Below are 13,349 nucleotides of genomic sequence, written 5' to 3'. Positions count from 1 at the left end.
TTCCAGGAGCCTTCTGCAGCACAGCCCAGAGATGCATGAGAACCCTCTGCAGGACAGGAAGGTGACTGAGGGCCGCCTCAGTCTGTCACAGCTGTGTGCAGCAGCTTGGGCAGGGGCTGCATGGGATGGCCCTGCACGCTCCCATGAAGTCTCCTGCTGTGCGCACAGCAAGTGGACAACCAGCCTGAGACCTGCCCATCACAGGAGCCCTCTGGGGTCCTGGAGACTGACACCACCCTTTTCCACAGTGCCCAGCCAGTCTCCACACATCAGTGCCATCGCAGCAGGACGGAGCACGCAGCCAGCCCCTGCAAGACACCAAGAAAGCGTTGTGCTGCCATGGGCCGCGCAGCCTCCGTGCAAACCCGCAGGGCGGGAGCCATGGGCTTGTGAAAGAGTGCATGGGTGCAGGGGAAGTGCCACTCCAGGACAGCGCAAGCGAGGAGGGTCATTGTGTAACAAAAGACGCGTGAACACGCTGCGGGAGGGAAGACTGCATGGAGAGAGTCGGCACTGGGGGTCACTGGGGGTGCACTGCGGGGGTCACTGGCGGTTGCTGGGGGGCCGCACAGGGGGCAGCGCTGGTGGTTACGAGGGTGCGGCACGGGGAAGGGGAGGCGAGGCCGCACTGGCAGCCCCCGGGGGCGGCACTGGTGGCTTGGGGGGTACGGCTCGGGGGACGGCAGGTGATTGCGGGGGCACTGTGCGGGGGGCTCGGGGCGGTGCCGGCGGTGCCGGGGGGCGGTGCCGGCCGTTTCGGGGTACGGCTGAGGGGCGGCGCCGGAGTCGCCGCGGTGCCGGAGTCGCCGCGGTGCCGCTCGGGGGGCAGCGCTGGGCGGAGCGGGCCGGGGGAGGTCCGGGCGGCTGTTCCGCCCCCCCCCTCCCCGCGCTGCGGCCGGGGCTCGGCCCCGCTCCGTCCCGCGGCGCAGGGAGCCGGGCAGGTGCCAGGGCTGCCGCCCGGGCCGGGGCCGCAGTACGGGGCGCCCCTGCGCCGGCCCGCCGCCATGGCCCGCTTCTCGGCGTTCCTCAGCCCCGTCCTGGTACTCTTCAGCTGCGACCTCTGCCTCGTGCGAGCCAGTAAGTGCGGCCGGGACGGGCCGGGACGCCGCGCGTCGCCCTGCTCGCTGCCGCGGGGCCCGGCGGGCCGCCCCGCTCCCCGGGCGCCCGCGCTGCCGCCTGCGGCGGGGCCGGGCCGGGGCGCGGGGCCGGCTCTCCCCGGGCGGGGGACATGCCGGGCGCCGTTCGGGGGGTTCGCCGCCCCAGCCCCTGCCGTGGGCTAGGGCCTCTCGCCGGACCCTCCCGCCGGCCTTCCCCCGTCCCCGCATGGCCTCGGCCGCGACCCCACGGGGCAATGCGCCCGGCCCCGGGGCGCCGTGGCCTCCAAGCCGGCCGTGCCTTCGGCCGAGTCGCGTCCCCTCCCCGTGGGACGGAGTGCGAGCGTGTGGCCGTGCTGCCCTCCGCAGAGGGCACCGGGCTCTCCCGGCGGCGGCTGGGGTCGCCGCCTGCGGCTTTGGCTCCCGAAGCCTCCCGCTTCTGGGCGAGGCAGTGGGGACACGCGGGCTCTCCTTGTGCCCCCGCGGAGGAGGGCCTCCCCGTTTCCCATCCTTGCCCCTCACCAGTGAGCAGCGAGTCCTGAGAGAGTTAATGACCCTGGGCAGGGATGCTCCGGTGCTGCAGGCTGGGCTGTGAGCTGGTCCCTGGCTGACAGGCATTCCCGTGTGCCTTCTTGCCTTGCCTTCTCTGGGCTCGGGTTTGCTAAGACACCGAGGTCTGTTGGCACCCAGGGTACCTCTGTCCTTTCTCCCCCTGACTCATCTGAATGACCCTGTGGCAGTGGCAGCCTTCTGCTGCCTGTTTGCCCCTTGTCAGTTTACTGATGTATTAAATTGAATTGTGAGTATCAGAGATGCTCTGATATGTTCTGCCATGTTTTCAGTCTCCTTGCAAAATATGTACTCCAGGGCCTGATGGATTCAGGAAGAAGTGCAGTCAGGGTTGTTAAAAAGGGGCCACTTATTTTTAGATGTGCAGTCTGATGCTTACCTCCCTACTGCAGGGATAAGTTGGGAAAACATCTGGGTGCCCTTGAGAAGCAGTCCCAAGGGCACGGGCCGAGGGGCATGTGAGGTCCCCTCTCCAGAGTCATAGCAGGATGGGGAGGGCAGCAGTGGGTCTGTGCCCCATCCCTATGCAGCGCCACGTCTGCCAGCATCACTCTTGAGGGGCATCTGTGTGGCCCCTTCTCTAACCTACAAAGCCAGGTTGCATGGCAGATCTAGTCCAGTGCTCAGCTGCCCGCAGGTCAGCCCTCCCTGCTGCCCAGCCTCAGGCTGCAGTGCTGCTGGCTCCAGCACACAGGACCAACTCTTCCCACCTCTTCAGCAGGCCTGAAAGGAATGCACTGCTGTGCTGGCAGGACAGAAGGGTGCGCCAAGCCTTAAGTAAGTGATTGCTCTTTCTGTGGTGGTGCCCATTTCTTAATATGGCTTTAATCAAAAGTGAAGCTGGATAACTTATAAATGATGCAGAATCATTAGCGATTAATGCATTGGGCAGGGCTTAACTGTGTCATGCTTTTCCCAGAGAGCCCAGCAGGGTGTTGGAGCATCTTGGCTTTACAGGAATGTTTTTAATAGTTGGCTTCAGAGAGTACATTTTTTCGAGCCCTTGCACTCACAGATTTTTATGGCAACAGCTCTGGCATGAGACTGCTCTGACCTCAGCTGCAGAGCAGGCTGGAGAACCTTAGGCTTAATGTGGGGATCATAGACAAAGCTTTCTATGGTGTGAGCTGTCCTTTGGAGTTCTTATAACAACTTTCAGTGAGGTGTCATCTGGCATATCCTTGGGATTAAACATTGCCTCGTGTTTCTAGGGTGAACTTCTCTAGTTTCGACTTCTGAAATTTCTTGTCCTGTCTCTTCCTGCTGGGCGTGCAAATCCCATGTGCTCAGAAATGTCTTTTCTGGAGTTTGCTGAACTGCAAACTGACCAAGGGACACTAATTTTTCCAATGAAGAACTGCAGCGTGGACACCTTCAGGTCTTGCTGTCACACAGGTTCAGGTCTGCTTGCTTGGAGCCTGCACGAAGTGTGTTTACGGTGCATGAGGTCTGAAGCACTGACTAGCCATGCATGCTGTGGCTCCGCTGTGCTCCCATGTGCTCTTGCTCTCCCCTCTCTGTATTTGGGACATTTGGGGATTGGCTCTGGGTGTAACAGCAGATCATGCTGGCTTTGAGTGTACTGTCTTTGCAGTTTGATACCAGTGTGGTATCCCCCCTGGGATGCCCTTCTGCTGCCAGTAAGTGAAGGTCCCTACACATGGCCTGTGCAAGCTCTGGCTAAGTACAGTTCAGACAATACTGTCAGCCCCATGTGGACCCAGCAGCACGGCCCGTGGATCAGTGCAGTGCCCTTGTTCTCAAATCATAGAGAACTCAGAGTTCTTAGAGAATCATAGAGACTCGGCCCCAGGGCCATGTCTCAGCATCCCTTGCCCAAAAACCTGGGCTGTGCCAGGCTGGGCTCCCTGCAGAAGCCTGGTTGGTTCAGAAGCTGGCTGGTTCAGACCAAAGCAGTTCCTGGGACCAGTCTCCACCACTGGATTTCTGGGCTGTTCCTGACCTCATTACACTTGCTAGCATAGTGGTAGCCTTGAACAATTGTTCTTCTTATGCCTGGAGGCTAGCAGAAACATTGCAGCCCCCCCAACACACACACACACTTTGAAATTCTTCTGGCTGGGACAGTGCAAGGGAGTGGTTATTTGCTAGATGACAGGGTGCTGTTTACAGCTCAGCTGTTAGTTGTGCAACTAACTTGCACGCTGGCCATGGCTGGAGCAGAAAACCAGACTACATCTGTGGGGAGCTCAGTTCCTGTGTGCACAGAATACACATGCCCCAGTCAGTGGCCAGGTCTGGGGAGTGCAGCTTTATCCAGCCTGTCTTGCTGTTGGCTTGTGGGAGACCAGGATGTGCAGATAAGGACATGGCTCAGAGACTCCCTCTCACAGGTTAGAGTGATGAACCAGAGTCCCACTGGCAAAACTCTGAGGAGACACACTCTTTATGGGATAAAGGATATTTGAGTGTATCTTTGAATCCTTTCCAATTTTCCAGCCTCCTGTTCTGGAAGAGAGGGCGCAGCATCCTGTGATGTCCTTGTTCGTGTTGTCTCCAATGACTCTGTGTCCTGGTGATGCAGCAGGCTTCTGTTGGGGATGCACTCAGCCCCAGTGTCTCTCTGAGAACATGTTTTCTGGGCTCTGTGGGTGACCCTCCTTTCTGTCTTAGTCACCCGTGGCTGACCACAAACCTACATTTCTCAGAGTGGGAATCACAGCCTTTTGCTGGTTAGATCTGTCATGGAGCTGGGTATATTCAAATGTGAATGAATGCATTTAAATAGCTGACCTGCAGAAATGACCTTTCCTTGTCACTCTAACTGTGGTTGTTGTTGGTGTCTATGGCTGTCTTTATTCTTGTTCTCAGGTGCCCTCTGGGGCTCTTTTTCTATATATATAAATCACAGCATTGAACTTTTGCTACGCAAGCAGCTTGTAGAACGATGCTGTCTTGTTTACAGGTGGAGAGGACACACGAACAGCAGCCTCAGTGTCTTTCTTCATGCGCTCCTGTGTCTAACTTCCAGGCAAAATTTGTCTTTGTGTGCAGGTCTGTGTACCTGTGTAGGACCCTGCTATACTCCTAGTGTTGTGAAATATCAAAATAGTGATGGTGCAGACCATGGGTCAATCAGGCCAGCTTTCCAAAGGACAGCAACGGCTGAGTGTTGCTGCCAGCTTTGCAGCCGATAGCATGGCACTGCTAGGAAAGTCAGCTCTGCCTTCTGCATTGGGCTTTCCTCCACACTCTAGAGCAGGGAGTAATGCCAGGCAGATGAGATGGCCAGATTGAGTTGCATAGTGTGTTTATTCCAAGCTGCCCCATTTTTCTGTCACAGTTGATATATAAATACTGTGTCTGGGCTGCTTCCTACGCAGTTCTGGGTGGTGTGCCAGGCATTTGTGATGTGCACATCCACGGGGCAGCCCCAGAGCTTAGAGGAGCCTGATTTTACCATCACAGTCTTGGCTGAAGAATTGCATTAATGTAGGATTTGTTTGGACTTTTTGGACCCTACAGAAACACGGGACTTCCCTGCCAAGAATCTACTCTGTGCCCAGGCTGAGCAGGAGCATGTCATGCCAGGCAGCCCTGCTTCTGCTAGTGCTGGAGCTGAATGAATTGAACTTTCCAACAGATGAACATCTGAGCAGCAGTGAAGGTACCTCAGATCTGCAAGCAGATGCCCTCGTGAAGAGCTGATGTGAATGTCATTCTCCGCTCTGACACCAGGGTCTCTGCAGTGCTCTGAGATAGGCTGCAGGGACTTTTCATGTGATTTTGAGCTGCAGGGACTGGTTAAAATGCCATGACAGTCTCTCAAACTCTGTAATTCTTTTTTGCTCAGGACAGGCCTTCATGCATTTCCCATTTCAATATCTGCAAGGTGGAAGGAGCCCACTGGGGGCCCTTCATGCCTTTAGCTGGGTCTGGCAGCCTGGGCACATAGTCAGCACTGCTACTCCCTTTTACATGGAACACATATTATGAGCAATGGGCTATGTCTGCCACTGCAAGCAAGCCCTTTAGAGAAGAGCCAGTCAGATGCCTCGTGAGCTTGTTCTCCTTCCCCACTGTAGGACACTGCAGAGGGTGAGGTGTGCAGTGAGCACATTCCTCACCAACAGCCAGCAGGGAGAAGTCCTGGCCAGTGAATGAAAACTGGCAAAGCCAGCGGGTGCCACAGAGGGGTAGCTGCACAGGCAGGGAGTAGCTCTGTGCCTGCACACCTCCCTCCCCCCAGTGGTCAGCTGCTCACTAGCCCAGTAAGCACCGTGCTGTGCATGTGTTGCTGCTGGCAGGGGCTCAGCCTTGTGCACCTGCTGTGCCGCTCCTCTCCTGGGGACAGATTCACCGGAGAAGCTCTTCCCTGTAGCCCTGGCCAATGTGCTGCCACGGGCAGATGTTGGAGAGGCCCCCCATGGCGGTGTGCAGGGGCGAGTGCCTGTTCTGAGACATCTTCTTTTGCCTCTTTCCTGTGCCTTTCCCTGGCTCACCCAGACAGGCCACCATCCCCTGTCAACGTGACTGTGACGCAGCTGAAGGCAAACTCTGCCACAGTCTCCTGGGACGTCCCAGAAGGAGATGTGGTCATCGGCTATGCCATCTTACAGCAGGTATCAAGATTCTGTCCCCAGGGGGCTGGGGACCCCTCTCACTGATTACCAGCATGCTCGTATGCCAGCCCTTTTGCTGCAGTTTGGAGCTCCTCTGGCACCTGCCTGAGGACACCTCTGCTGTTGAGCAGCCCTTGCCAGGGCACCCTGTCTGAGCCATCCATCCTGGTGGGAGGCAGCAGACCATGGGCTGCGCTGGGGGTAGCTGTCCCTCCAGTGGCTTCCCTGCGATTTCTCTGGATAAGGATGGTGCTTCAGCCATGACATAACTCTTCTTTGCTTGCCTTGCTTCACCTCCACAGCCCCAGACAATGGTGGCTTCTTCAGGGAGGCGCCTGGCTCTCAGGCCACACAGGGATGCTGCATAGCAAAGTGCTGGCCAGCCTGGCCCACCCCGGGGGTGGATGATTGCCCGGGAAGGGAGGAGTAAGGGCAGTGTGCCCAGCACAGCCCTGCAGACAGGGGCCTGTGCCTGGTGCAGCTGGGAACAGCCTCCTGGGGATGACAGCTCTTCACTCTGGCAGCGGCAAGATGGACAGATGCAGCGCTTCATCCGGGAGGTGAACACCACCAACCGGGCCTGCGTGCTGTGGGACTTGGCGGAGGATGCTGATTACATCATCCAGGTGCAGAGCATCGGCCTGTATGGGGAAAGCCAGGCCAGTAAGCGTGTCCACTTCCGGACCCTGAAGGAGACCGACCGCCTCCCTTCCAACAGCTCCAACCAAGGTGAGGCAGCTCCTTCCCGCTTGCCTGGGTGCTGCTGGTGGGGCCACACCTGAAGGTCTCCACAGCACATGGGCAGGGATCCAGCAGTCAGCGAGGAAGGTGCTGCCCTGAGCAGCAGGCTGTTTGGGACACACAGGGTCATAACGGGTAGCAGGGTTGTACAGGCTGCTGTTGTGTCCACAATGGCCATGATAATGTCCCCAAGCCCTGGTTTACAGCCCTCGTATCCCAGGTCTTGGCACCCTATTCAGCTAAGCAGGCTGTGGCCAGGACAACTGCTGTGGCCTGCTCAGCTGCTGCCACAGGAAGCAAATATTGAACAGGCTCTCAGATCTCCCAGCCTGCAAGCTACCAAAGGACAAATGACAGAGCCCCACAGTCTCCTTTCCTACTCATATCCATGTTGTGCCTTCTTGCCTTGGGGTTGCCTAAATGCTGGTCCATGAGAGATGATCCAAGAATCCAAGAGAGATGATGCCCAGAGGGAATCCACTGGTCATGGGAGTCTGTCTCCAGCACTCGCCATAAGAGGGGGACTTGAGAAGAGTATAACAGGGCAAGGAGACGGCTTACTTTCCTCAGAACTTTTGTGTTCAACTCAGGGCCTTCCTAACCTGCCCGGTTCCCTACATGGGGAGTCACCTCCCACGCATTGTGCAATCCCTACTTGAACCCAAACAAGCTGTTAGAATCCCTGACTGCCTTTGGTAGCGAGGATGGTTTATCTGACGCAGGAAAGCCACAGGCTGCATGTCCTCTCCCCAGCCAAGATGTCATGCCACACCCGTACTTGTTTGGGGGAGGTGGGTGTCTCTCCTCTGGAGCTCCTTCTCAGATCATTGAGTGTTGCTGGTCCTGAAGTGGGTTCTGGTGGGAGGGTGTCTGCTGCCAGCCCTGCCTGGGTTCTCTTCGCTGCAGGTGACATCACCATGGAAGGGCTGGACAAAGGCAGGCAGCTGCAGACAGGCGAGATTATCATCATCGTGGCTGTGCTGCTCATGTGGGCAGGTGAGTGCCACAAGCGATGTTCCGGCAGGCTGGGGCAGAGGTGCAGTCCAGGGTCCCCAAAGAGGATGGGGCTCAAGAGAGTGCAGAGGCATATTGCTATAGGTCTGGTATCCTTTCCAGTAAGTCCATTGAGTCTGTAGGAGCTCAAACCAGTGGGGTAAAAGGAGCAACCACAGCCACTGCTCAGCAGTGATGGCCTGGAGTTTGTGGGCTGGCAGGCCTGACTGCTGTGCTGGAAGAGCAGGAGACAGTGTGGGACCCAAGCAATACAGAATTACAGGGTGGGAGCATCCCAGCTGACATTAACTGTCATGTAACTTGGGCCTTAGCTAGCTCATCTGACATCTGACAACATTGCTGCACTGGCTGGTAGTGGCTGTGCCTCAACCTGCTAAAAGTGTAACATGGATGATTTGCTTTTGTACAGCACCTGATTAAAGCCAGTACTCTAGCAAATAGCAGGTTGCCCTGGGAGCAGGGAAGCCTAGGAGATAAAAGTCAGCTCCTGACTGATCACCTGCAGCTGCTGTGAATGGGAAGTCCCCTACTCCCTTCCCAGTAAATGTGGATTTTCTAGTGGCATCTTGCAGGAATCTCTGCTTGTCCTGGCCTTGAACACTTTTCTAGTGCACTGGAAGAAAATACAAGATGGCTGCTGCTAGCTTACATCTCGTGCAGGTTGGTGTGTCAGAGTGCCAACAGGGAGAAATCGGGTCCAGTCTGCAGGTGGCTGTAATAACGCACTGTGGTTTGAATGGGTCCAACACATCTAATGATCACAGTTCAAAGCATTGCCCCAGAGTCTCCTGTCAAGGGTCCCAAGGTGTGGGACATGTACTGCGTGAGATGGGTGCTGTAAAACCATGACAGAGTGACTGACCCCGCAGTCAGTCTGCAAGACAGGACAAAGCCAAGGGCTGGCTTTTGTGAGGGTCGCCAGCACTGGACCCATAGCTTTAGTGCCTTGCTGGAGGCACTCAGAAACCCACGCAGCTGCTCACTGACCTCAAGGGCTGTCCCTCTCCGAGTGCCTCAACATCTGCCTTTGGCCTCAGAGCCCTGAGCTGTAGGCACCGTGGACCTCACATGCGCCCTGATGGCTTTAGCTGCATCCATGCCTTGCCCAAGGAGACTGGCCTGGCCACACATGCAGAGGTGCCTGGAGTGGTCCCGGCTGACACAGGTGGAGGGTGTGGGTGACCAGAACACCAGGCTGCCCTGGGCCTGACTGCTGTCCAGCTGGGATGCTGTGGGGAGGGGAGGCAGGGGGCAGCCAGTGTGAGGGAGTCCTTCATCCCCTGTTTTTCGGCAGCGGTGATTGCCCTCTTCTGCAGACAGTATGACATCATCAAGGACAACGACTCCAACAACAACAAGGAAAAGACAAAGCCGTCCTCGGAGCACAGCACGCCAGAGCGACCGAGTGGAGGGCTGCTGCGGAGCAAGGTGAGTGGGGAGGGCTGGCAGGAGGGATGGCATATGACATCTGCTGTGGCTTGCTGCCTGGACAGGTTCTGACTCTCTCCAGAAACAGAAACACCCCAGCTTATGCTCTCACCCTGAAAACTGAGGGGGTTTAGGGTTCAGTGAGCCCTGGTCTCTCTGGGGCAATGTGTGTGCCCCATGGGTGATCGCAGGAGAAACATTGGAAGAGACAGCAGGGTATATCAGCTGGGATGGCTCCCACATTGCAGGGTGGTACCTGTCCTCTCACCGTAACAGCCCATTCACCATGCCCCTCTGAGGCTGCACCTCTTCTGCATCCCATAGGCAGGTCTAGCTCCTGCCTGCTCAGGCAGGAGGCAGCCAAGCTGGGCAGCTGTTATGGTTCCTGCACTGGTCTATCACTGCTCGCTTTCTGCCTTCACTGGAGCCTGCTCCAGGCCATCACCACAGAAGTCGTTCATGGAAAGGACCCTAGAGCCCCTTTCCCACCCTAATGGAGGTACTGTGCTGGGCTATGGATGGGGAGGGAGCAGTATTTTCATCTGGCTCTTCCCTCAGCACCTGACACTTCTCCCTCTGTTACTTGACAAAGACGGTGATTTATAACCCTGATGCACATGCTCTGACCTTGCCTTAGGTTTTCCCTTGTGTCTCACCTGCCTCCTCTATAGATTGTGGGAACTCTACTCGCTGTGTTGCCTAACTGCCCCTCTGCTTCCACATCTTGGTTTCCAGTGGATGTTGGGAGCAGAAACTTCCTGTTTGGACTTCAAGGCTCCAGTTCTCCTCCTCCAGATTTTCCAGCTTCCTGATTACTCCTTGCCAAAAATATCCCTCCTCTTGGATCCCTGCTCCAAACTGATCCTGCTCATATAGGGCTGCAAAGGCAGGTGCAAAGGCCTATTCCCGATGCTTGCAAAGTGCACCTGTACAGGGCTGATGCACCTCAGTTTGTCTTTTTGCATTCACCATACTCTTGCCATCCTTGCAGGTGACAACATTGCAAGTTGGACTCGATGATCCTTGTGGGTCCCTTCCAACTCAGGACATTCTATGATTCTGTGATTCTAAGTTTATTCTTGCAGTCCTTAATTACAAAGCTGGGAACAAGGTATAGGAAAGAAAAAAACTCTGCACTCCCTTCCCCTCCTGGGTTCAGGGCCAAGCTGCTGTGAAGTAGCAGACAATGGTGCAGCTCTTGATCTGAGCCCTGTTACAAAGTGTGTGCCTTCTGCACCCTGCTTCAGCATGAAAGGGCTGAGCTACAAAACATATGTGCAGCAACCAGGACCCTTTCCCTTCCCAGCACCTTCTCTGAATTCATAGATCTGCTGTGCTCTTCAATAAGCACATTTCTTTTAGTGTAAAGGAAAGTGCCTGCTCATGCTTGCAACAGTTTTTGAGAAAATCCACCTTGCCACCTGCAGCCTTTAGTTCCCGTGGCACACGCCAGAGCTGTCATGAGGGGCATGGCGGCGAGACACGCCTGGCACTCAACAGGCCTCATCTGTCCCTCCACGCCAGTGATCCCATGCTTTGTGGATTCTCTGCCCCATGGCAGATGTCCTCCTACCCCCTCACTTACCTTTTCCGCTTTGACCCTGCAACTACCTTCTGTCCAACAGCATCAGGTGTAGTGTGGCTACCACTAGGGACCAGACAGAAGTCACCAGACATCTGCAAGTCCTGGAGGCTGAAGAGTGTGGGGCGGGGGCGGGGCTGGTTCACCCAGGCGTACTGGGGCACAGCAGCGAGCAGAAAGGCCTCCTAGGGAGGCAAGTGTGTGGTTGAAGAGACTCACCTGGAGGGAGGCACCAGGTGATGCAGCTGAGCTACCTGAACCTTTCTGCCAGGAGAGCACATCAGTGCAAAAGGCTGATATTTCAGGGTTAGCTCCCTTGGTCTCCTGAGGGAGATGCTGAAGCTAAGTCTCTGCTGCAGCTCACCCACACCTCAGCTCAAGGGCAGAGGGCTCAGCTGCAGCTGGCAGCCCCTTTGCAGAGGAGGTCTGCTGGTCGTAGTGTCTGCTGCGGGAGGTTGGGTGCTCTGCCGTGGGATCTGCATCCCAGGGGCTTAGCAAAGCAGGGCCTTAAAGCAGATTTTTCTCTCATAGAAGACGTCTCCCTCGGTCAATATAATTGAGGTGTAAATGCAGCACCAGCTCTGCGTCTGGGGTCCTGGGCGTCCTGCCAGAGCCAAAGCAGGCCTTGGAAGAAGAGGCAGCACCAGGCGCCCAGCCTGGAACTCTGCATGCGAAGATCCATGTATCAGAACTTACGCTTTCCCGAGGGCACCCGTCCAGGGATGTGCATGGAGCCGGCTCCCAGCCGTGCATGCAGTGCACGGCCCTGCCCATCCCGCATGCCTGGCCTCGCTCCCCTGCCACTGCGGAGCGCAGAGCTGAGAAAGGGTGGGGGAAGCCCCACTGCCAGCCCAGGGGGGCAAGCCTAGGGGAGCAGAGGGGCTGGTGCACTGGCTTGAGGGGAGGTAATGTACCTGCACACTGGCTTGGCCAAAGGCCTGGGTGCAACTATGTGGCACCAGACACCTGTCCAGCAGGCAGCCTGGAGCAGACCTTGCTCTCAGCCACTGTGTTGGGCTCGGAGGGCTGCCTGCGGAGGGCAGGAGCTGCTCCCCTTTTGGTCCTGAGACTGAGGGGATGGGGCACTGCAGGCATTTGCCCCAGCGCTGCCAGGGAAGGCATAGCCAGGTGGCAGGAGGGTTTGTCTGTGGGGCTGGGCCCAGCAAGCACATCTGGAGAGTGGATCCCTGCTGGAGAACAGGGCTCCACTGCACCCCGTCATTGCCATGCAGGGGCTTCAAGGCCTCTCCCTGCTACAGGGGACAAAGACACAAATGAGCATGAGGAGCTAGTGCTGCCACAGTGCCTGGCCAGCCTGCAGAGCATGCAGCCAGGGCAGGCAGTGCTGGTGGAAGCCATTCTGTGGGGTAGTGTGAGCCCCAGAGAGCTATGGCAGGAGGCAGTGCCAGGGCATGGCTGTGGCTTTGCCATTTCCCTAGTAGGGCTCAGTCCTGACACATTCAAGCTGTTTGTGGGGGAGCTGCTGATCACCCTGTGAGCAGTGCTATGCCTGCGCTGCCTGGAGGAGGGCCTGGTGAGGCCCAGCAAGGTCTCAGCAGGCTCAGCAGGACACGTGCTGCAGAGATCACCACTCTGGAGTTAAGCCTAGCTTCAACAGCATCACATCCTGGCTTCTTCTGTCTTGGGGGGGGGGGGGGGGGAATGGTCACTGCTGATGCTTCCGCTTCTGGAGCTGGTCCCATGGCCTGCACCAGATATTGGCTGATGTGACACAGACCTGTTGGAAAGGGCTGGCCCTGAATGCCCAGAGCTGGTGGACTGCTGGCTCGCTGTTATCTGCCCAGTCTACCTGCTTGTGCAAGGACAACGTGAGCCATCGACCACCCTGGGGCTGGTGAGGATGTGATGTCTGGACTGTGCTCATTTGCTTCCCAGAGCCTGCAGGCAGAAGTCTCTCACTGGGTATCTGCACTGCTCTGTGTCCAACGCTGAGGCTGGGCCCAGGCATGCCCTCTTGCCGGCAGTAGGAGGGAAGAAGGTGATATGAGGGGGGCTCTCTGCTGCAGAGATGGCAGCTGGTGCCCTGACTGCTGCTCTCCCTCTGTGCTCTGCTCTGCGGCCTGTCACTGAGCTGGGGTACTGGCTCTGCAGCCCTGGACTCAAGCATCACCGGATCCAGCGTCTTCCAGAAATAAACCTCCCAGTAAAGCACTTTCAGGACTCTTCCTTCCAGGTGCTGCTCAGCTCCTGCTGCAGGACTAGGTGGTGAAGGGACAGGATAAGCGACTCCCTGTGGCAGAGTCTTTTCAATAAAAGCATCCTGGCTCAAAGGCAGCGTTGTCCCTGCAGAGTTGCAGGTCTGTGTGTGTGTGTGTG

The 13,349-nt window shown here is 57.0% G+C and overlaps 1 protein-coding gene across 11 annotated transcripts; it reads left to right on the top strand.

Annotated features, from left to right (window-relative positions):
• Positions 1–842: 842 nt before the first annotated feature.
• FNDC4 (fibronectin type III domain containing 4) lies at positions 843–13,184 on the top strand. Of its 11 annotated transcripts, XM_087776873.1 has the most exons (8): positions 918–1,077; positions 5,151–5,292; positions 6,132–6,247; positions 6,772–6,976; positions 7,895–7,984; positions 9,297–9,430; positions 9,755–9,929; positions 11,544–13,184. In XM_087776873.1, the coding sequence occupies exons 2-8, from the start codon at positions 5,205–5,207 to the stop codon at positions 11,570–11,572; spliced, it is 837 nt and encodes a 278-aa protein (XP_087632999.1). In that variant the 5' UTR covers positions 918–1,077; positions 5,151–5,204; the 3' UTR covers positions 11,573–13,184. The 11 variants fall into 11 exon arrangements, with proteins under 11 accessions (XP_087633000.1, XP_087633008.1, XP_087632999.1 ...); XM_087776874.1 differs by lacking the exon at positions 5,151–5,292 and having other exon boundaries at positions 843–1,077; XM_087776881.1 differs by lacking the exon at positions 9,755–9,929 and having other exon boundaries at positions 924–1,077.
• Positions 13,185–13,349: the final 165 nt, after the last annotated feature.

The sequence above is a fragment of the Nipponia nippon genome, unplaced genomic scaffold (assembly GCF_047370975.1).
Source record: "Nipponia nippon isolate SJK-2023a ecotype South Korea unplaced genomic scaffold, ASM4737097v1 scaffold_4, whole genome shotgun sequence".
NCBI classification, from domain to species: domain Eukaryota; kingdom Metazoa; phylum Chordata; class Aves; order Pelecaniformes; family Threskiornithidae; genus Nipponia; species Nipponia nippon.
This window is presented reverse-complemented; position numbering and strand designations above follow the sequence as displayed.

Bases quoted from the DNA above. Each gene is read 5' to 3' on its own strand.
- FNDC4 (XM_087776871.1), top strand. From the start codon at position 2,267: ATGGCAGATCTAGTCCAGTGCTCAGCTGCCCGCAGGTCAGCCCTCCCT. The intron at 6,977-7,894 runs GTGAGGCAGCTC...TCTTCGCTGCAG, and splicing joins TTCCAACAGCTCCAACCAAG to GTGACATCACCATGGAAGGG. The intron at 7,985-9,296 runs GTGAGTGCCACA...GTTTTTCGGCAG, and splicing joins TGTGCTGCTCATGTGGGCAG to CGGTGATTGCCCTCTTCTGC.